Source organism: Chinchilla lanigera, unplaced genomic scaffold (assembly GCF_000276665.1).
Source record: "Chinchilla lanigera isolate Chin_1 unplaced genomic scaffold, ChiLan1.0 scaffold00023, whole genome shotgun sequence".
Lineage (NCBI taxonomy): Eukaryota > Metazoa > Chordata > Mammalia > Rodentia > Chinchillidae > Chinchilla > Chinchilla lanigera.
Genome location: NW_004955424.1, coordinates 22918094 through 22939651, shown reverse-complemented (window position 1 = coordinate 22939651; position 21558 = coordinate 22918094). Strand labels below are relative to the sequence as shown.

Sequence of the window (21558 nt, the reverse complement as noted above, 5' to 3'; positions counted from 1 at the left end):
CGGTGACCCGAAACGCGAGAAGTCAGGGGGTGGGAAGGTGCGAGCCGCAGAGCCCGAGGAGGGCGGGAAGGAGGAGGAGGCTTCGGGGCTGGTCTGGAGGCCGAGGGGTCCCGCCGGCAGAGGCCCTCCCGACTGACGGCTGACGGACGGACGGCGGCCTCGCGCCCCAGTGGGAGCTGCGGGCGGCGCGGAGAGATCACCATGGCCTCGGGTGAGTCCCGCGGGCGCCGGCCGGGGCCGGGGGCCCTGCCCTGAGGGCTCGCTGCCGAGTTTCGGGGGCTCTGTTCGGGGTTGCGGCGTTCGTGCTTTCAGATCGCCGCGTTGGCGAGGCGTCCGCCTTTTGTAAAGTTTACCTGCGGCAGGGCTCGCGTGCGAAATCAGAGCCGCGCTCTGTAATCTGATCCGGTTTGATAGCTGGAACTTCAGCAATTCCCGGCCACCTGATGGTTAGGCGTAGTGCAGGGATAATCTAAATGAAAGAGAACCAAGCGTCCTCGTACTTACAGACGGAGCTGTACAGAAACGGTGGTTTCATATTTTGGGACAAGAATGAGGAACCTTCCGGCCTGGGACAAGCTCTCACCTTTTTAAAACTTGAATTTCATCCGGGGCCAGTAGGTGATCGCTTTTGTGCTGACAGTTGCACAAAATGTGGCTCAACTGCAGAAGTCCTCAGTGATGTTTTAACGGGTGTTCAGTGGAAACGCAGCGGATACTTCTTACTGTGGGACTAAAGCGCACGCTTTTCCAGTTTACCAAGGAGAGACGTCGAATTTTCTTTTCTTGTTAGCAGTAAAGGAGAAAGATTTTTAGGCGATCTGTGCTTTAAAATAATGGGTAGGAATAAAAACAACTTCATCATTTAATTCAGATACTTCTTTTCTGTTGCTAATACTTGATCTCGTGCTTTGCGGGGAAACAGGTTCGCAGAGCTAAAGTCTCGTGTAGACAGCCTGGCCGGGGCTGCCTGTAGCCTGGGCGGCTGAATCAGATTGGGTCTGGCGAGGTGATGGGGAGCTCTAACTATGCATTAAGCTTGTACTGAGAGGCTGAAAGGGGGCTTGTTTATGCTTGACCCGCACCCTCCCCACGGCCTCCGGAGCGAGCACCGGTGGCAGGTTGATGTTCGGTAGGGAAGAGGAAGTAGCACGCAGAAAGAACCTCTTTAAAGGGTTGAGCAGAGCAGTGCCAGCGCTGCTGCTGTAGGCTGGAAAGGAAATCGGTGTTTCACATGACATTTGATTTCATTTTGCCTGTGGTTTTCATGTGAGAAAACAAATATAGTTTAAAATGTTTTAACTTTCCCTGTGCCCATCTACATAACTCCCGACTTTCAGATTATCTTGTAAATTCATAAATTCAGCGCACGTTTAGATTAAAAATATGAACGTAACTTATTTGGTTACTGTTTGTCACACATTAGGGGTAAAACAAGATCTGCCTTTGGAGGTTTAACTAGTTCTTTATTACTATATTGCATGAATGTAATACTTACAATTTTTTAAGAGAAAAAAATTATTTCTGTATAGAGTACTGTACAGACCCACATGGTAAAATTGTGATACAATTTAAACCTGTTTAGTGACACTGTATTTTGTTCTGTTAAGAAGACTGATTCCCTAAATGAAGGGAAAGATAAATGGAAAGTTTTAAAGATCTGGAAGTTGTAGGGTGATGATTATTTTTGTTGGTTTTTTGGGTTTTTTTTTTTTTTTTCTCGTTTTCCATTAAATGGGGCTATTTAAAATATAGCAAATTATTTAAATTGTAATTCAGTTATTTAAAACCGGTAGGCCAAAAAAGTGAATCTGGGTACACCTAATGGTAGTATTAAAATTTCAAAGACTATTTTTGTTGATTACTAAGCATTTCAGACTGTTTCATTTCTCTCCGGATGTCATGTGAAAATAGGTATGTGTCGTTAAATAAGTAATGCCTGTCAGGTAAAAGTAACGGAGATCATCATCTCGTAAGCAAACATTTATCAGCCCAGTGGAAATAGAGACTTCATATAATGATTCTAGATTTGCTCAGGTAAATTAGGAGATTATTTAGGACTTAAGATTCAACAGCCCAGCTACTAAACAGTTTTTCATTGCCTTTAAAAAAAAAATACTATACCTTGACTATAGATAGGCACAATGATGTAAAATATTTCCAGGCCCCTGTGGAACTCAAGGATGAAAGTCATTACTTTTGTATAATTTATGGTTTTATCCTATTTAATGTTAAGATGTTTAATGGCTGAATTTAAAACTTCTTGTTGTTTAGTAAAAAGAGCATATTATCCTTATATGGCACGCAGCTGTGGTTCCCAATAACAGTCTTAAATGAAATATGTTTTTAAATTTATTTTTACTCACTTTTTTTAGTATTATTTTGCTCTGTCACTAATGAGAAGTACATAAACTGTTTTGTAAACCACATTGCTTCCCAGCTCTTTGTGGTGTGAATTTAAAGAGAACCATTGTTTTTTTCTCTTGAGAAAGAGGAAAAAATGTATGTAAGCGTGACGCATTTTACTCTAATAATAGAGCTGGAAGTTAGGCATGGATAACTAAAGAGACAACTTCTTTTTTTTAAGAGTAAGACTGCATACATATATGAATTGATTTCAAAAATGTTAGATATCAAAAAGTTAACAGTCGTGTGAAAAATTAATAGAATGACTGAAATGACTGGGGGAGTCAGATGTTGAATCATAAATTGGAGCATTTACAGCATGTTTAGCGTTTTTCTCAAATACAATTTAAGGTGCTTAGAGTTTTCGTTTGTTTCAGCTCTCGCCCATCTGTGTTCTCTGCACGTGATTGTGTTGTAGGTACATGGCTCTAATAGTCATAGAATGTCTTACACTTAAAGAAAAGTTTATTTCAAATTCATATTTAACTGAGCCTCCTGTAATTTTATTTCTAAGTCTGGCCATCTGAATGGAGATAATTTGGCCTTGACATGTATTTTTCATTTAAATATCTATATAATCTAGGACAGATTTTAAATATTTCTTGGCTTTTTCATGCTAACCCATAAAAACCTTTTTTAAGACTTGATTTTCTCCTGACCCCATAGCAGTGGAATCTGAGTTTCCAAAACATTTTAAATTTTTTTATGTACTTTATGCAGCATATATCAGTTGAATATTCATCTGAAAATTCCATTTCTTGGATTCTTACTGCCCACTTAGTTGAAAGTCAGCCTGTTGAAATGTATCTAATAAACTTTGATAGACCTGGTTAGAATAAAAAGGAATAGATCTTATTTTCTTTTTCTCCAAAGTGACAGAGGGATAGTTTTTGGAAAAGTTTGTATTGTTAGCTTCCTTTGCTCCTTCCAGTCTCAGGCAAAATGTATCACTCAGCACCTCTGTAGGAGAGATGCACTCTGGTTAGCTATTCTCAGTTGCTATGGATGTTTGTTTGTTTGTTTGTTTGTTTTTTCAACTGTGATGTTTTGACACCTTGGCATGGCCATCATTCATGTGCTGTATGGTAAGCAATACATTACTGACAGTAGTTAAAAGGTTTGTTCTGTAAATGACTTGTTTTTAAAATAAATTATATCAATTGAAGGGCATCCCAACATTTTTATTTTTCCTTGCCTGCATTCAAATAAGCTTTTTTGAGTGATAGAGAAAAAGAAGTTACAACTAGTCAGAATTGCTTTGCCTGTTTTATCCATGGCCCAGTTTATACTTGGACCTGAACTTTGTCCAGATATAGGCATCATTTTTTCCACTTTTCCATGTTTTAGGACAGTGGCTCTTTATCAGCAGTGTTTAGACTAACTCGGATGACTTTCAGAAACGTGTGTCTGGGCTTTATGCTTGAGTTCCATGTCTCTTCAGATCTTAGATGAGGTCAGAACGTGTTCTGTGACTTGGAAAAGCTAAAAAATGGTTGTGATGTATGTCTTTTTTGTGTAGGGATTTCACTAGATGTAAATATTCAGTTACCTATATCAAGATGCACTATTGTGTTAAACTACGTTGCTTTTATTTTATTTTGCAGGTTATGTCTTGTATCAGCTGTTAGGATTTTAGCCCTAGCTGCTTTTACGCTTGTTTTTTAAATTTGACACCCTGAAATCGCAGCTGTCATAACCACTTATGTCATTTGTGATTTCTTTTTTTCAATACTTCATATAATTTTGAACTATAATTTTATCATCTGTAAAATGTGATGATAATTTCTGTTCTGTTTTTATTAAGATTAAAGTTAAGAGGATCAAATGAGAAATAGATATAAGTGCTTTAAAACTATTTAGTAATTACTATATGTGCCTGGTGTGATGACACACACCTGTAATCCCAGCACTTGGAAGGCTGAGGCAGGAGGATCACTGAATTTGAGGCCAGCCTGGGCTACATAGTGAGTTCAAGGGCAGCCATAGCAAGATTCTGTCTCAAAAATTTTTTGAAAAAATAAAAATAATTACTATATGTAATTAACATTTTTTCATTGTACACTTAATGCTGGTTCCTAATTCTAAGGATAAGATTTTAATGAATGTGTCTGTTTCTATTGGTTGATCCATTTTATACTTTTTTTATCTTAAAAATTCATACTTTATCTGAGAAGCAGAATGTTTTAAAAAGCACTGTTTTTGCCTAGGTGCAAATAAAATCATAAATATATCTGCATGCATCTTGGCTATGTTTCAAATGTTATTCTGGCCTGTAGCATTTTTAAAATACTGTTAAAATATACAGATCCGTCCTAGCTATGCAAAGTATTGGTTAAAGAAAACTACAACAATCAAATTATGTAGAACCAGTTTTGAAGATGTCTCAGTGCTTTTCAAAACTGTAGTGACTGTCAGTAATACTAGTTGGGTATTCCTTTTCCTCACAGTTCCCTGGCTTGTATTTTACCTTTTCCGCATAGATGAGTACATTTCAGCACTTTTTGTTTTCAGGCAGAAGGGAACTACAAAACAGTACAAAGGAAGGAAGTAACTGGTGTTGTATACTGATACATAAAGTAAATGATTTATAGCTAGGAGGTTTTTTAAGATAACAGATACAGATAAAGAAATCAGATATGAAGGGTTATAAAGAAGTATGAAAGTGTAGTGATTCTAGTCCCTATAGAGCACAATTTTTTCTGTCATACTAGAATCCAGTAAAGAGCCAATTAATCATTAATATAGTTCTTTAATTTCTGAATAAATCACAAACAAAAGATCTTTAGGTTTTTAATCATTCACCGAATGCAGTTATTTACTTTGTGTATAGAAGTCACTGATGAATAGCACAATCTGTGCCTTCAGGTACCTTGCACAAATATAATGACGGGTCTTTCCTAAGTTAAAGTTACCTGAAATAGTTGCTGTAAACACAAATAAATGGAAAGGAGGTTACTTCCCGCTGGAGGAATGTGTATTACAATAGTAAATTCTGTTACAGAGTCGTTAGTGAGGTTTTTTTACCAGTTAAGAGCTTCTGCAAGAGGAAAAGTGTTTCAAGGATTTTAAAGTACATGATATATAATATGACAACTAATATTTATCTTATTTTTGCTATTTTAAAAATCTTTTTTAAACATTTCACTTAATCTTTTCAACAATTGCTTTTCCATTCTTTTGTCAGTATACTTACTCCATAAACACACTATCTAAATTGTCATGTCAATTTTTCTAGAAGTCTAAAATCATTCCAGACTTTAAAGTTCTTTTATTTAAAAGTATTAAACTCAATTATATTCCCTTTCCTTTTAAACTTTCAGGTGGATATACCCCGTATGTAGAGATAGTCGAACAGCCCAGGCAGAGGGGAATGCGTTTTAGATACAAATGTGAAGGGCGATCAGCAGGCAGCATTCCAGGGGAGCACAGCACAGAGGACAACAGAACATACCCGTCTATCCAGGTAATAGACGCCTCGCCTGTGTCAGTCTCACCTTTAGTTGCTTCAGATTTTAGCTATAGCAGTCGTATTAAGCTCAGTTTCTTCACAGTCATCCCTGTAGTCTTTTTCTTTTCTTTTTTTTTCTTTTTAGTTTATCTGTGTTAGCTAGGTGTGCAGGATCATTTCTTAATATAATACAGACTCTTCCTTGCTATAATTATATGTTTGCGTATTAATGTAAGTTCAGTGATTTGCAGTACTTAGTATATATTGGCAGTTTTTAGCTCATTATTCCTTTCATGGAACACAAAACATTTAATGAGGAAAAGACATTCTTACATACAGAGGTAATGGAGATTATTGCCTGGATTAAAACATGGATTTGAGAACTTCATCAGAAGTTCTTCCTGCAATTTCTTAGTCTAGGGCCTGTGGAGAAGAAGACTTTTCCTTATCTTTAATGCCTATTGCATATCCTCGGGATCATTGACATCATTTAAGATATTATAACTTTAAATTTAACTTTTTCATGTTAACAAATTTTGAAAGGAGTTTTCGATTAGAGGTGTTTTAGTAAATATAAGATATACTAAATTTATATTTATAAGCTGTATGTTATTTGCCTTTTTTATCCTTTAAATGCCAGTTTAAAAATTTAATACTAGGACAAGTGCAGTTGTGTGTGCCTGCTGCAGTCCCCAGCTATTTGGGAGACTGAGGGTCACTTGAGTCCAGAAATTTGAGACCAGCCTGGGCAAAATAGTAAGATGCTACCTCCTCAAAAAACCAGAACAAACAAAAGCTTAATAACAAAGAGGAATTTTCCACTCTTTTTTTTTTTTCTTTTTTTCTTTTTTTCCCCAGTACCGGAAATTGAACTCACGACCTTGCGCTTGCCAGGCAGGCGCTGTGCCACTGAGCTAAATCCCCAGGCCCAACAAAGAAGATTTTGAAAAATGGTATATATCTTCTTTTACCAATAGTGCTTAATTCACTATTTTAAAACTAGATTATTTACAAAGTACATTATTGGATTTAGAGACTTGCTAAATTACAATTTAAGACAAAATTATGTATTAAATAACAAATTCCTATTTTTATTTTATTGTATTTTTAACTGATACATAAAACATAAAAATTATACATAATTGAATAAAGTAATGTGGTGTTTAACTTATTTCCAAAAACATAATTTCTTTCATGCAGAAAACAAAGTCCTTTTTTCTAGCTTTTTGAAATATGTAGTACATTATTGTTATCTATGATCATAATACTGTGCAGTAGTACATCAGAGTTTTTGCTCTCATCTAATGACCAAATTTGTTTTTGTTTTGTTTTGTTTTTGAGGCAGGCTCTTGCTATGTAGTTCAGTGGTCTTGAACTCACTATGTAGCCCAGGCTGTCTCAAACTCACAGCGATCCTCCTGCCTCAGCCTCCTGAGTGCTAGGATTACAGGCATGTACCACCACGCCCAAATCAAATTTCTATTTTTGAGTAACATTTTTTGGCAGTAGTATGGACTTGATTCATGTAAATCTTTTTAAGTGTTAAAATGAGTAATGTGTAATAAAAAGGAAATTTTAAAATTTTGTTCTTCTAATCCTTTGAGTCATAACTACTACTACTACTACAAAACTACTACTACATTACTACTACATAACTACTACTACTACGTGACTAACTTTAAAATATTTCTAAGGTCTGTGTTCTTAGCATTCCAGCAGGTCCTGCATACACTGTGTGGCTTGAGTTGTGTCTAAATCAGCCTTTCTTACAGTCTTCAGTGGTTACCTTCTCTTTCATTCAGAAAGACACAAAGACTTCCTGGTTACTGTTCACATTCTGTCTAAATTTAGAATTATGAATTTTAGTGCCCTGTACCGGAAAGCTGCCTATTCTTGTTTAACTACCTCCATCCCTTTGTATTATGCTGGTTTTTATATTTCTTGCTTGTTCTGTCAAATTTGCCAGCTTCAGCAAGGAACATTAGTTCTTCTCCATCTCTAAGTGTCTACTGCCTGTTTAGGGTGAGTGTTCTAGAGGTACTTTCTGTGTGAACCTCAATCTTGTAAAATTCAACTTGCTTTATTGCTTAATGTACAGTGAATACTTTATATGCCTGTTGATTAGCACATATTTTTGTGAAATACAATGTATTTAGTAACGCAATCATATTTGCATACTGTCATTATCAGTGTGGCTTAAGTGCATGTATTTTTTTTTTAATTTATTTTTTTGGGGGGGGTTTTCTCCGGTACCGGGAACCGAACTCATGACCTTGCGCTTGCCAGGCAGGCGCTTTTGCCGCTGAGCTAAATCCCCAGCCCCAAGGGCATGTATTTTCAAGGAATGTTTATGGTATGACAGTACATCTAAGAGCAAGGTACTTAGCTGCGTAACACTTAAGTATTTCCTTATGTTCTGCAATGAAACTTGTAGTATAGTTTTACTTGTTTTAGAAGGAAAATAAGTAGAGTCCAGTGATATGACCAGTTGAAATTAGAGTAGAAAATTAAATGTCCAGGTGCTGACAGGTAAGTTTTTCCCTGCTGGTGTTCTCTGGAAAGCTTCATCTCAAATGCACTTACTGGCCAATTGAACTTTTTTTTAATCCAGTGCTATGTCATAGAAATTGAACTCTAATTTAGTAGATTAGTTATTAATGGGTGTATTTATGGATTGTGTATTTAACTACTCCTTTTTCAGATTATGAACTATTATGGAAAAGGAAAAGTGAGAATTACATTAGTTACAAAGAATGACCCATATAAACCGCACCCTCATGACTTAGTTGGAAAAGACTGCAGAGATGGCTACTATGAAGCTGATTTTGGACAAGAACGGAGACCTTTGTTGTAAGTATACAGTCGTACACATCTGTGGGAACAGGGTAAGCCCTGCACGCTGTTTCCTATCCATGGCCATCTTTTACTTTTTAGCAGAACATCCATACTGTTCACGTTAGAGCTGTGCTTTCATTCTTCATCAGTAGACACAGCACATGGTGGGTAGGAATACTTCTTTATTATTACTGAGAGTAAAAAATTTATTTTATGCTATGTGTTTTTTTCTCAGCTTGAACAATTCTTACTTCTTTTTTTGGAACCAGGAGTCAAACTCAGGACCTTGCGCTTGCCAGGCAGGCGCTTGTGCTGCTGAGCTGTATCCCCGGCCCTTCAGCTCGAACAATTCATGAAAAATTTTTACTCCATCTGTTCATTATGTTTAAATTAAAAATTGCTGAAGTGAGAAAATCAACTGGAAAACTCTAGAATTTATTAAGAAAGGGGCAGATTATAAAATTAACATCATATGTTCTAAGATTAAAAAACAAAAACAAAAGCAAAACCAGCTGTGCAGAGTAGTGCATGTCTATAATCCCAGCTCTCTGGGAGGGTGGGGCAGGAGGATTGCCAATTTACACACAGCCTTGGGCAACTCAGCGATTTAACAAGACCTTATTATAAAATTGAAAAACTTCTTCCCTGCACTTGGGAGGCTGAGCAGGAGAATTGCTATGAGTTTGAGGCCAGCCTGGGTTAGATAGTGAGTTTAAGGTGAGGCTGAACTACACAGTGACACCCTATCTAAAAAAAAAAAAAAAAAAAAATTCTATAAAATTAAAAAATTTCTAAAAGTACATGTGGGGGTACTTAGTGCAAAGGGGGTACTTAGTGTAAAGGCCTTGACTCAATCCCCAGTACCACAGAAAAAAAGTCATTTTCATGTTGATGAGGCTACCAGAGATGGACCTATTCATTATAGTAATGAGAATTTAAATTAATAAAATCGTTTTGGACCAGGCCTGGTGCACCCTTAGAATCCCAGCACCCGGGAGGCCGAGGCAGGAGGATTGCTATGAGTTCAAGGACTGCCTGGGCTACAAAGTGAGTTCTAGACCAGCCTGAACTGCACAGTGAAACCTTGTCTCAAAAAGACAAAAAAAAAAAAAAAATTTTTTTTTTGATAGGCAATTTATATACCAACACCCTGAAAAATAGGAATGTACCTTAAACCAGCAATTCCACCTCTAGGTGTTTTTCCTCAGAAAATAATCAAGAATGTTCAAACCTTTAACTATAATAATGTTCAGTGCACTTTTGTTTGTGATGGCAAAAAGTTAGAAGCAATCTAAATACTAAACAAAGGAGACTGGTTAAATAAACTGGTACATCCTATATTGTACTTCTATGTAGTTATAAAAGCAGCATTGCAAGTGTCTGTTGGTATGTGTCAGATAAATATAATAGGTTTTAAAACAAGATTAAAAGAGTAATCTTATTTTTGTTAAAAGTGAATTTATAGACATATGATAATATATACTACATATACATAGTAGTATGTATAGTAAGACATTAATGGGTGTTGTCTTTGGGTAGGTAATGTGTGAGGTTTTATATTTTTACTATTTATTTATTGAGGTCCTGGGGCTTGAACCGGTAGTCTTTGCATTGAACTGCATCCCCAGCCATTTTTTACTGCATGGAGAACTCCCACAGCTGTGGGCCGAGCAGCACAACCTCCATGTGGAAAACAGGCTGCTGTGAGAAAGAGAAGGTGTGGTTTGATGAGAATAACCGTGCGCTTGCACAGTGGGGATGTGTGTCCTCATCTTGCACACCCTGGGCGTGACCTTCTCCATGACCCTGTCCCGGCCTAGCCACCAGAGGGGGAAGACGTGTGACGTTTACTTCTCATTTAGTTGTCCAGGCTGGGTTTACATTTGTAATCTTCCTGCTTCACTCTTCTAGGTACTAGGATCATGAGTGTGTGCCACCGCACCTGGCTGTGTGTTTTAACTTACTTTATAATTCACTTTTATAATGAGCATCTATGATTCTTGGGGAAAAGTGAAACTAATTACAACAGAAAAAGGGTTAGTAATTTTCCTTATGTATTAGGAATAACCATTTAGATAAAACACTTTAAAAATGTTCTTTAATGATAACACAAAATATAAAATATCTAGTTATATACATAGCAAAAACTACTTTCTGTCTCTGTTGGTTGAAGTTCTAATAACATTTTAACTGATAGGTACTCCCGCTTTGAAATATTTTTGGTAGAAGGAGAGAGAGTAGAAAAAGAATGGATGGATGATGTTCAATGCATGAGACAGGCATGTGTGAAAACATCACAATGGCTCCCCTTAATTCATATAAGTAATATATGTTAATTTTAATAAAATAATTTTAAAGTACATTAGAAAGAAATCTTTTTTGATTTCTAAGAGAACAAACTTGTTTTGCTTCCTACTTTTCTAGCAGTTAACATTTTGGATTATCTCAGTTATTGTCCCAATAATGACTTTGGGGAACGTTAAGACAGGGTCTGGGTGTGTATATGTAGTCCAGATGGCCTTGAACTCATGGTGATCCTCCTGCCTCAACCTTCCAAGTGCTGGGATTACAGGAATGCCCCACCACGCCTGGCCCAATAATGACCTTTATGGTTGTCCTAGCTTTACCCTCAATCCAGGATCCCATGCATTATGTTTAGCACTATGTTTAACATGAATAATATTTTTATATTAACGTGTTTCATGCAACACCTTGGCAAGAAGTCTATGGAGGTGATGCATTATTGTCCCTTTAGGAGATATGTCATAACCTTTTAAAAATAAAAATCCCTTTAGGAGATATGTCATAACCTTTTTTTTCCATTGGTAGTGTTACTAATTGGCATTCTGTTAACAAAGAACTTTCCTTTTCCTATTTAAAAATTATCACTGAATTTATGAGTCCTCTTCAGTGTACGATAGCCCATTAGCGCTGTTATTTTGACTTCAGATTGACCCAGCCTTGGCCAGTACAAACCCCCGTCTGTCTGCTGCATCCTTTTGGTATGTTCTCGTCCTTCTTCAAGCACCTCTTTACTTGCCAGTGTAACACTTTTCAAGAGTTGTACTTTTTGTGCTCCAGCCCTTCAGTCATCAGTTTCTTCCAGGGATCTTTGTTCTTTTTTGGGGGGAATGATATTTAATCCAATTGCTTTCTGTTAATTTTCTCTTAAATGTCTCAAAAGCACCTTGAAAAAATATGCCCCAAACCGTGATCTTGGCATAATCATAGCTCTTTCTCTTCAAAATTCATCTTCTAAAGGGCCTTGTCTTAATGGTTGCTTTAAAAGCCCCAAACATAGGTGGTATCCCCACACCGCTCACACCGGTGTGACTCGACTAGCACGTACCTCCTGCACAGCTCTTGAATCCATCCGTGTTGTCATGCAGTGAGGTCTATCTCCACATCTCTGTATGCTAAATTTGGGCTCCTGTAATAACTTTCTGCATGGTGGTCTTTCGTCAGCGTTTTAAAATGCCTCTTCCCTTTAGTCTCCCTTCACTTTAGGTAGTGATCTTTTAAAATACAAACCAAATTGCGTAAGACATTTTAATTGCTTTGTCTCTCATAATAAGGACAGTGTTCCTTCTATGGCCTACACACCCACTGTATTGCTGGGCTTCGGTTCTGCTGTGCATCCTGTGACCTCTCCGTACCACTCACAAAAACCTCTTAATGTGTAGCGCTCACAGTGCTCTTTTTAGGGACCTTCGCATGGTCTGTTCCTTTCCACACAACTTCCATTCCATTTGTTATTAAGTATCACTCCCTTTCTGCCCTGAATTTATCAATTGTCTTCCATCATAGGCTCCTCTAGGCAGGCGCTTATGCCACTGAGCTATATCCCCAGCCCTTTTTTTTTTTTTGGTTTGGTACCGGGAATCAAACTCAAGATCTTGCGCTTGCCAGGCAGGCGCTTGTGCCCCTGAGCTATATCCCTGGCCTGACTCCTCTAAACATACGTATTTCCTCCATAAAATTGTCGTAATTTCAGTTTGTGATTATTTAATAGCTGTCTGACTCACCAGGGTAGGGGTTACTAGACTTCTTCTGTAAAATGCTGGATTGTAAGGATTTTAGGCTGTGTAGGCATTACAGTTTTTGTTGCAACTACTGGATTCTGCTACTGCAGCATGAAAAAGCCACAAATCATACATAAATGAATGAGTAAGACTGTATTCCAATATGAAGTTTATTTAGAAAAACAGGCACTGGGCTAGATTTGGCCCATGTGTTGTAGTTTCCTGTATACCGTACTACAAGTTCCATGAGGGCAAGGGTCTTATACTCTCTATTACTTTCCAGAATTCTTAGCACATAGGAGGAGCTCCAACCTGTGTTGAGTGACTGTGATGAATATGTGAATGAATAATTTATTCAGATAATCTCTGTGATCCTTGGTTTCCTTGGGTCAGGTTTTTGTGGGATTTTGTTTGGTTTGGGTTGAGTTAGGTTGGGGAGTGTGCACGTGTGTGCTCACTTAGGGGATCAAACCCAGGGCCTTGTGCATGCTGGGCAAATGCTCTACTGCTGAGCTCTCAGAATTTCAAAAATCTCTTGTTACTTCTCTTTCTGTAAATGGCAGTCAAGTATGATTATTCAGGTGAAACAAAATAAAGCAGCATATAAATATATGAGAAGGAGAAATTTCTTAAAATCTTCTGTCAAAGAAAAAGAACCTAAGAATCTTTCAAAGAAGTATAATACCTTTGAGGAAGAGAATTGTAGTTTCAGGATTTCAAGAAAGAATTCTCAATTCATGATTTATTTTGTAATTATTGGAGGAAGAAGGTGGTATTGTCAAAGATACTGTAAGTGCTACACAACCCTCAGTGTGGTTAAGTGTGCAGTGTGAGCATAGGTAGCACAAGCATGGAGGGAGGTAAACAAGGCAGCCCCTGGTTGCCAAGTGCCATGTGAAGTTTGAACAAATAGTAGTGTCATTACAATTGAGTTGTTTCATTATTCACGCCCACCTAGCTTTAATGATGTCATGGTTTTTCCATGTGGGAACGAGTGTGACTGGTCGTGGTAGGGGAGTTCCCCCCACCACCCTCTGTACTACACTATGCAAATTAGTAATATTTGTAGCTACTGAGAAGTTTTCCATAAGTGATATCTTGAAACTTTTGTTAAATATTGTTAGTATTTAACTTCTTTCTAATAAAAACACATTTCAGTATATCTTATAACTTCATGTAATATGTCACAGAATATATTCCCTTGCTCTTGTCTGTGAAATTGGGGCTGAAAACTCGTACCTCTGAGGGTCAGGCAGGCAGCATCAGAGAGTGCAGAGGATCAGGTGTGGAAGGACTTAGCAGGCACTAGCAGACTTGAGAGCCCTTGTCAATGCAGCTACAGGTGCTCAGTCTCAGCTAGTTGTTTCTGTCGTAACCTAGTATTGCTGGACTTCTAGAATGTTTATGAAGCCAGAAATTAATATACAACTAGTTGGTTTTTAAGTTTTGGTATCTATACAGATTTTGTTTTTTCTTTTTTTAACATAGGCAGCATACAAGCTTCATGAAATGTATCTACGGACTTTGGGCTGTGAGCATCTTTTTACACTTTTTGTTTCATATAATCAAGTACACAGATTTTCTTTTTATTTATTTATTTATTGGTCTGTTTTGAGACGGGGTCTCGCTGTGCAGTTCAGGCTGGCCTTGAGTTCACTTTGTAGCCCAGGCTGACCTCGAACTCACAACGATCCTCCTGTCTCAGCCTCCCAAGTGCTGGGATTACAGACATGCACACCACACCTGGCCAAGTACACAGATTTTAATGATTTAATTATCAGTTTGTTTGTTTACTTTTTGATGTTGCTTTCTTGTTACTCTGGTATATTTGGCATAAGCATATTGGTAAGATATAATTGTAAAATATTATTAAAATGATACAGTACTGTATGTACTGTATCATTTTCCTTATATATTAGGAAATATTTATTTCCTTTTAACGGTTCTTCACGAAGTGTAATGCCGCTTTTTACTCTTACATCTTGCATTGTAGTAGTTAGAAGTACAGCTCATGCTTTTGTACCCCAACAGCGTGATGACTTCTCAGTGTTGGATATATGCTTGATATCTTGTAGTACTCCTTTTATTCAGCTTTAATGCAGTTTTGAAAGTGTTCTTTTTTCTTCTAGTTTTCAAAATTTGGGTATTCGATGTGTAAAGAAAAAAGAAGTAAAAGAAGCTGTTATTTCACGAATAAGTGCAGGAATCAATCCTTTCAATGGTAAGTGTATTTGATATAACCATTTCTGTTACTTAGGTGCTGACTTACTGTGTGACTTCTGTTTGTATCCTGAACTTATATTTTAAAAGTGATTTTCAGTTTTGTGTTCAATTTTCTACTTACTGACTTATATCTGCATCTGAGGAATGAAGTATATTTAAAATGTTTCAGTTTTAGGAAAGAACTCATAGAGACAAGGCTTTCTGATATCACTGAAGAGTGTCACTATTTTCGCTAAGAAAACCTCAGAATGTTCTGATTCTCATTGAATGTTTTTAAGACAGGGTCTTACTTTGTAGTTCAGGCTCTCCCTGAACTCTCTATGTAGTCCAGGCTGGCCTCGAACTTGTGACAATCCTCCTGTCTCAGCCTCCCAAGAGCTAGGATTACAGGTGTGTGCCCCACCACACCCTGCTGGAATGCATTTAATTTAAAGGCATGTTCAGTAGCAAAACCTAATCCCATATATGAAAGTACAGAAATAGTAGAAGCCACACAAACTATCTTCATAGTGTATTTATGTATATGGCTAGATATTTGCTGTTCAGTGAGTTTTATTTGGGATAGCATTTATTAAGCATTTGTGTGTATGACACTATCTGAATATGGCATGTGATACAATTTTTAGGCAGATAAGTGCTGGCATTCTAGGTTCTTCTTGGTATTCTTCATTCTAAAGTCTTCTGCAGCCACTTAAATAGGCATATCAGGAATTGAGTAACTATATAAAATTCACAAAGAATAGATTTCTTTGTCATATTCAAGACATCTTTATATTGTGGGCTTGTATTTTTCCTAGCTATATGAAAATACTTTGGGGAAATAATAATTTAAGAAATATGCTCACAAACAGGAATTGTTTTATGAGCTGTAGGACGTGTATATCTTTCATGTAGGTCTTCATTTCTCATACTGTTTAGTATTAAGCAAAAGTTTCCTTTCTCCCCTTCAGTCTTAATTGCCAGAAGAGATTACTATGAAGTTTGATGTATATTTTTCTAAAATTTTCTTAAACATGTATAGTCATATATAGGTATTTTTATGTAAAAGGGATCGTTCTATGCTTGCTATTCTTATTTTTTTTTCTACTCAGGATTATATTTTAAACATCTGTCAAAAAAAAAAATCTATGTCAGTACTTACATATCTGTTGGTTTTTTTTTTTTTTTTCACATATTCTGCTGTTTGGGTAAACTAATTTGTTCTAATGAACATTTAACTTTTTAAATTGTATTTAAGAAGCTCTTGGGTAGTTATTTCTCTGGGATAAATTTTCAGAAGTGGGAAATTTCTGTGTCAACAGTCACTTAAAGATTTGATCCATTGTCAAATTAAGGCCAGACTTTTAAGGGGTCCATCTAGGTCTAGGTGCAGTATAAAACAAGGAGATTATAAACAATAGCTATCATTTATTAGTAAGCATTTCCTGTATATGAGGAAGTAAATGTTAAGTGTTTTATCTACGCTTTTTATTGAATCATTGAATAACACTGCCTCATGGAAGAGAAAACCAAAAGCTTTGGTCATATACCATCCCAAGATAGTCAGAAAATGTAAGTGCTAGCTGGAATTCAAACATAGTTTCTTGATGCTAGTGGTAAAGGCATTAAAAAGGGAAACAGGAGAGTTTCTTTGGGTTTTTTTGTTTTTTTGTAGTCTAGGACCAGGGATGAAATTAATACCATACATAGAGATAGCACTTAAACTAATTTTTGGTAGATAGTGTTTTACATATTTATGTCATTCAACCCTTGTAACAACCTAGGAGGTAGATACTATTGATTTTTTTTTTTGTTGTTGTTGTTGTTGTTGTTGTTGTTGTTTTTGGTTTTTCTCCGGTACCGGGAACCGAACTCACGACCTTGCGCTTGCCAGGCAGGCGCTTTTGCCGCTGAGCTAAATCCCCAGCCCCGATACTATTGATATGTTCACTTTATAAGTAAGAAAATGGAGGTATAAAAACGTTACGTAATTTGCTGAAGGTCATATAGCTAATGAGTGGTAAAGGCAAGGTTTGTTTTATTTTGTTTTTTGGTTTTTCTGAGGCATGGTCTTGCTATATAGTTCAGGCTGGCCTTGAACTCATGGTGATCCTCCTGCCTCAGCTTCCCAAGTGCTGAGATTACAGGCGTGCACCACCACACCCACTGGTAAAGGCAAGGTTTGAATATGGCAGCCTGACTCCAAGATTCATGATCATAACAGCTGTGCTGTGCTGCCTAGATGAATGCAGGTTTGTGGGCGGAACAGTCCTGCCAGCTCGTCCATCACATGTTTTCAGTGGTCACCTCGATATTTTACTGTTATTTTTCTTTTTCCTTGTTGGAGGGAAATTAACCCAAGGCCTTGCACATGCTAGGCAAGCACTCTTCCACTGAACTAACATCTCCCACTACTTGTTGTATCAAGCATTTCTGCATTTCTTCCTCTAACCTTTCCCTGTCTTCCTAGTTTAGGAACTCACCATCTCATAGCTTTTTGTCTTTTTTTTTTTTTTGTACTGGGAACCTAACTAAGGGCCTTGTGTTTGCCAGGCAGGCACTGTGCCACTGAGCTGTGTCCCCAGCCCTCATCTCATAATTTGAGTTACAGTCGCTTTTTCCCATAACTCTAGAGTAGTTCTTAATCGAAATGTTATGTTCGGAAACTTGCAGTGGCTTCTTACGTAGTTTAAAAACTAAAAGGTCCTCACTTTCAAAATCATCTGTATAGACCTTTAGCATCTTTCCTCTCTTCTCTTCTGCTGTGTCTCTTTATGAACCCTTAGCCATTCCAGAAAAACGCTTGCTCACCCAACCTGGCCATCTGAGCCCAGTCCTGTCTGGTCTTTTAATTGACCCTTGTAGGAGTATAGGCTTAACAGCTTTTTTAACCTAGACTGTTAGTGATAGCGTGTGGACTTACATCCCTGCCTTTATCCTTGGCCTCCCAAGCATCCATGAAAATTCTCTTAAAGTCAGTATGACCATTTCAGAATCTACTTTAGCAATAGTTCTCAATTTGTACATGCATAAGAATCCCATAGTACTTATTTAAAATGTACATTCTAGGCCATACTCCCAGGTCTGGCATGGAGCTTAGGGATCTGCATTTTTAAAAGTGCATTTAAACAAGTGTTTCTAAATTTCTTTGTGAACCACAGTGAAAAATAGATTTTATTTCTCCACTCAGTGCCTATGCATGCATACATATCACATCTACTACAGTGCCCTCACCATATGGCTCACTCTTCACTGCATTTTATATTTCCTTCCCCTTCTTCTTTCCTCCCTCGGCCCCTCCTTTTCTTCTTTCCTTCCTCTTTTCCTTCCTTCTTTCATTCCTTCCAGAAAGTACTTACTGTTTAATCCACTAAATTAATTTAATGATCTTTGGGTACTAAATAACAGTTTGAAATTTCTTCCCCTAGATGATTCTGATACAGGTGAACCTTGAACCACACTGTGAGAAACGGAGCTCACCTTCTCAAGCATGGCATTCAGAGCTTCATACCCTGGTTCTGTTCCAGTTGTCATCCTCCTCTACCACTGCGTGTGTGGTTTGCTTTTGTCTTTCTAAACTATCTGCATTGTTAGGAAGCTGTGTTCTTTCTTGCCACTGTGGTTTTATACATACAGTTCCCTTGCATAGAATTGATCTGCTTATGTTCTTCTCGGTCAGACTTCAAGTTTAAGGATGCCCTTCCCAAACAAAGCTGAGTATTCCTTCTGTTTTCCCAAAGTGTTTAAATATATTTTCAGTATGGTTTGCTCTGACTATTTACATGTTTCTCCCTCACTAAATCATGAAAGTATGGGGGGTGGGAACTGTCTTCTGTGTATATCTTTGCCATTTAGCCCAGTGTCAGGCACATGATTGTGGTTTAATTACAGTTTGTTAAAAGAAAAAACAGACATGTGTATGAACTAACATGCCTTATTTGTACTTGTCTACCAAAAATATTCAAGTTGTTTTTCTTACCCCAAATTCTCCAGAAGCCTTTTCAGTTCTCAGAATACACCCAAGGTAATATTCTCTTAGTTATATCATTTGCCTCGTATAGTTTTGTGACATCTGCTGGATAATTTAATTCCTCAGTGACTCTCTTCTGAGGTGAATGTCATCCTCATTTTATCATAAGATGATAGAAAACTCTCATGTGAATGGAGAGACATGTTCAGAAAAGAGGCCATTATCTTTTAATTGGTACAGATTTATTGCAATCCAAACCACATACCAGCGAAAATTTTTAATTAATATGAGAATATAATTCAGAACAGGAACAGGAGGACACTTTATAGAAGAGGAGTGGTGAAACGGAGCTGACTGTATCAGTGCAGGTATTTATAAAGCAGAGGCAAGGCGAGACGGATGGAGCAGTAGAGTAGAACTGAGCGCCTAGAAACAAATGTAAGGAAATAGGAGAGTTTAGTGTGTGAAAGTAGCGGCTTGTCAGGACAAGAGGAAAGGAGAAAAGAGAAAGAGAAAAATTCGGGGAAAATAGTTTAGTTGGATTCTCTACCTCACACCCTATCTGAAAATCAACTGAAGATAGGTTAAAGGTTTTTAATGTAAATTAACACTTAGAAACTATTGCTGTGCTTGGTACAGTGGTGCACGCCTGTAATTCCAGCACTCAGGAGACTGAGGCAGGAGGATCGCTGCAGGTTCAAAGCCAGCCTGGGCTACATAGTGAGTTTAAGGCCAGCCTGAAGTACATAGTGAGATCCTGTATCAAAAAAAAAAAAGAGAGAGAAACAAACTATTGCCGGACAATACAGGTAAATAGTTTTTAGTCGTTGAAATACAGAAAAACAAGACACAAAGTGGTGTCTATAAAATAATCAATATATTTGATAATCTGAATTTCAGTTTATTATGTTTTTCAAATATAGAATATCTTTGGCTCTTTAATTTCAAGTTCCCCACTAATCATTTAATCTGTTTTTTAACTCACTGAATATAAAGTATTGAGAATAATTGTTTTAAATTATGTGTCTAAAACTTTATTATATGGCTCTATTGTGGCCTATTTTTTTGGTGTGTCTGTGTTTATATCAAACCCAGTGCCTCACGTATGCTAGGTAAGTGCTCTACCACGGGGCCACATCCCCATCCCTGTCTTGTCTTTTTTTTTTTTTTTTTTTTTTTTGTCTTTTTGAACAGGGTCTCACTATGCAGTTCAGGCTGGTCTTGAACTCACTTTGTAGCCCAGGGTGGCCTCGAACTCGCAATGATCCTCCTGCCTCAGTCTTCTGAGTGCTGGGATTACAGGCGAGCGCCACCTTACCCTGCTCTGTCTTTGCTTTTTTAAAACATTATTTTGTGTCCTCATATGCTTGGTTAAAGTAGAATAGTAGACATTGAGATGAAAACTTACAAAACACTTAGATCTAAGACAGTATTATCTCCTCGCACATTTTCTTCTTGTAGGTAGCTCGGTGTCCTGGCAATCCCAGATCATCTCAAATCAGTGAATGATGTAGGTCATTTAAAGCTGGACTTTTAATCTCCCTGAAGTCTAGTATATTTGTTATTATGTTATGGTTGATACATTGTGTCAACTGGAGGAGTCTAGAGGCTTGGCTAAGTGACTCAGCTTTTCTACATTGTGAACCTGTGCAAGAGGAGGGCGTGGAGACGGTATGGGCATGGGCGGATAGCCGGCATAGAGTATAAGGACAGAAACAAGGCTTGCTTCCCCCTGCTTTTTGCTCTTGCTGCTTTTACTGTCTTCTGCTGCCTTGAAGTGTTGCCCCTGTGCCCTGCCACCCTCCTTGGAGCCAGCTGATTATAGACTGAAACCTCCGCAAACTGTAAGCTAAATAAACCTTTCCTTCCTTAATTTTGGGCATTGAGTGTTTTGTCTCAGCAAGGAGAGAGGGGTAACCAAGACAGTTTCTGATTCACCCTTCCTCCTCGGGTGTAGCTCTTCCAGATCCCAAATGCTTCAAAACATAGGGCACTTACTAGATTTCCCATCATTGGCAGACACTGAACTCTTATTTTCCTCCTATACTTTTTTTTTTTCTGGTACCAGGAATTGAACTCAGGACCTTGCACTTGCCAGCAGGCACTTATGCCACTGAGCTACATCGTTGGCCCCTCCTATACTTGGAGTTCATTTCTATTTCTTATCTTCTTAACCACCCCTTAATTGGCAGTCTATAGCTAGATAAAAGTGATTTCTTATTCGAAATTTGGGGTTTCCTTGTCCCATATTTTTCCTTTCTTTCCCCTCCCTCCTTCCCTTCCTGTCTTCCTCCCTCTTTTCTTTTGCAGTGCTGGGGTTTGAACCCCCAGGGTCTTACGTGAGCTAGGCAATCACTCTATCACTGAGCCTTACCCCTTTCTTGTATTTTGATCCCATGATTTTTCATGATCTTGTTGGCTCTCTGATATTTTTAGAGGAATTTTCATTTTGTCCACTTAGTTCTCAAGGGAGGCTTGGTCCCAGTTACGAACGTCGTGTGCCAGTACCACAAACACAGCCTCATTTTGCTAACTTCTCTTTTCAGTTTTCCGTAGCAGTTTATAAGATATCTAAGTGTTCAACAGAGCATTCATTTTCATATGAAGTATTGAGAAAATTCAAAGCAAAAATCTCATAAAAATGAATTTTTGAGACATAAGTAGAATTTCTTCACTTC

The 21558-nt window shown here is 37.7% G+C and overlaps 1 protein-coding gene across 2 annotated transcripts in view; it reads left to right on the top strand.

Moving 5' to 3' along the window:
• Positions 1-21558, top strand: part of Rel (v-rel avian reticuloendotheliosis viral oncogene homolog) — a 30617-nt gene continuing 9059 nt past the window's right edge. For both annotated transcript variants that reach the window (XM_005385753.2, XM_013514714.1), the window contains exons 1-4: positions 1-211; positions 5724-5866; positions 8553-8701; positions 14838-14929. In XM_005385753.2, the coding sequence (XP_005385810.1) occupies positions 202-211; positions 5724-5866; positions 8553-8701; positions 14838-14929 (394 nt within the window). In that variant the 5' untranslated portion in view covers positions 1-201. The remainder of the gene's footprint in view (positions 212-5723; positions 5867-8552; positions 8702-14837; positions 14930-21558) is intronic.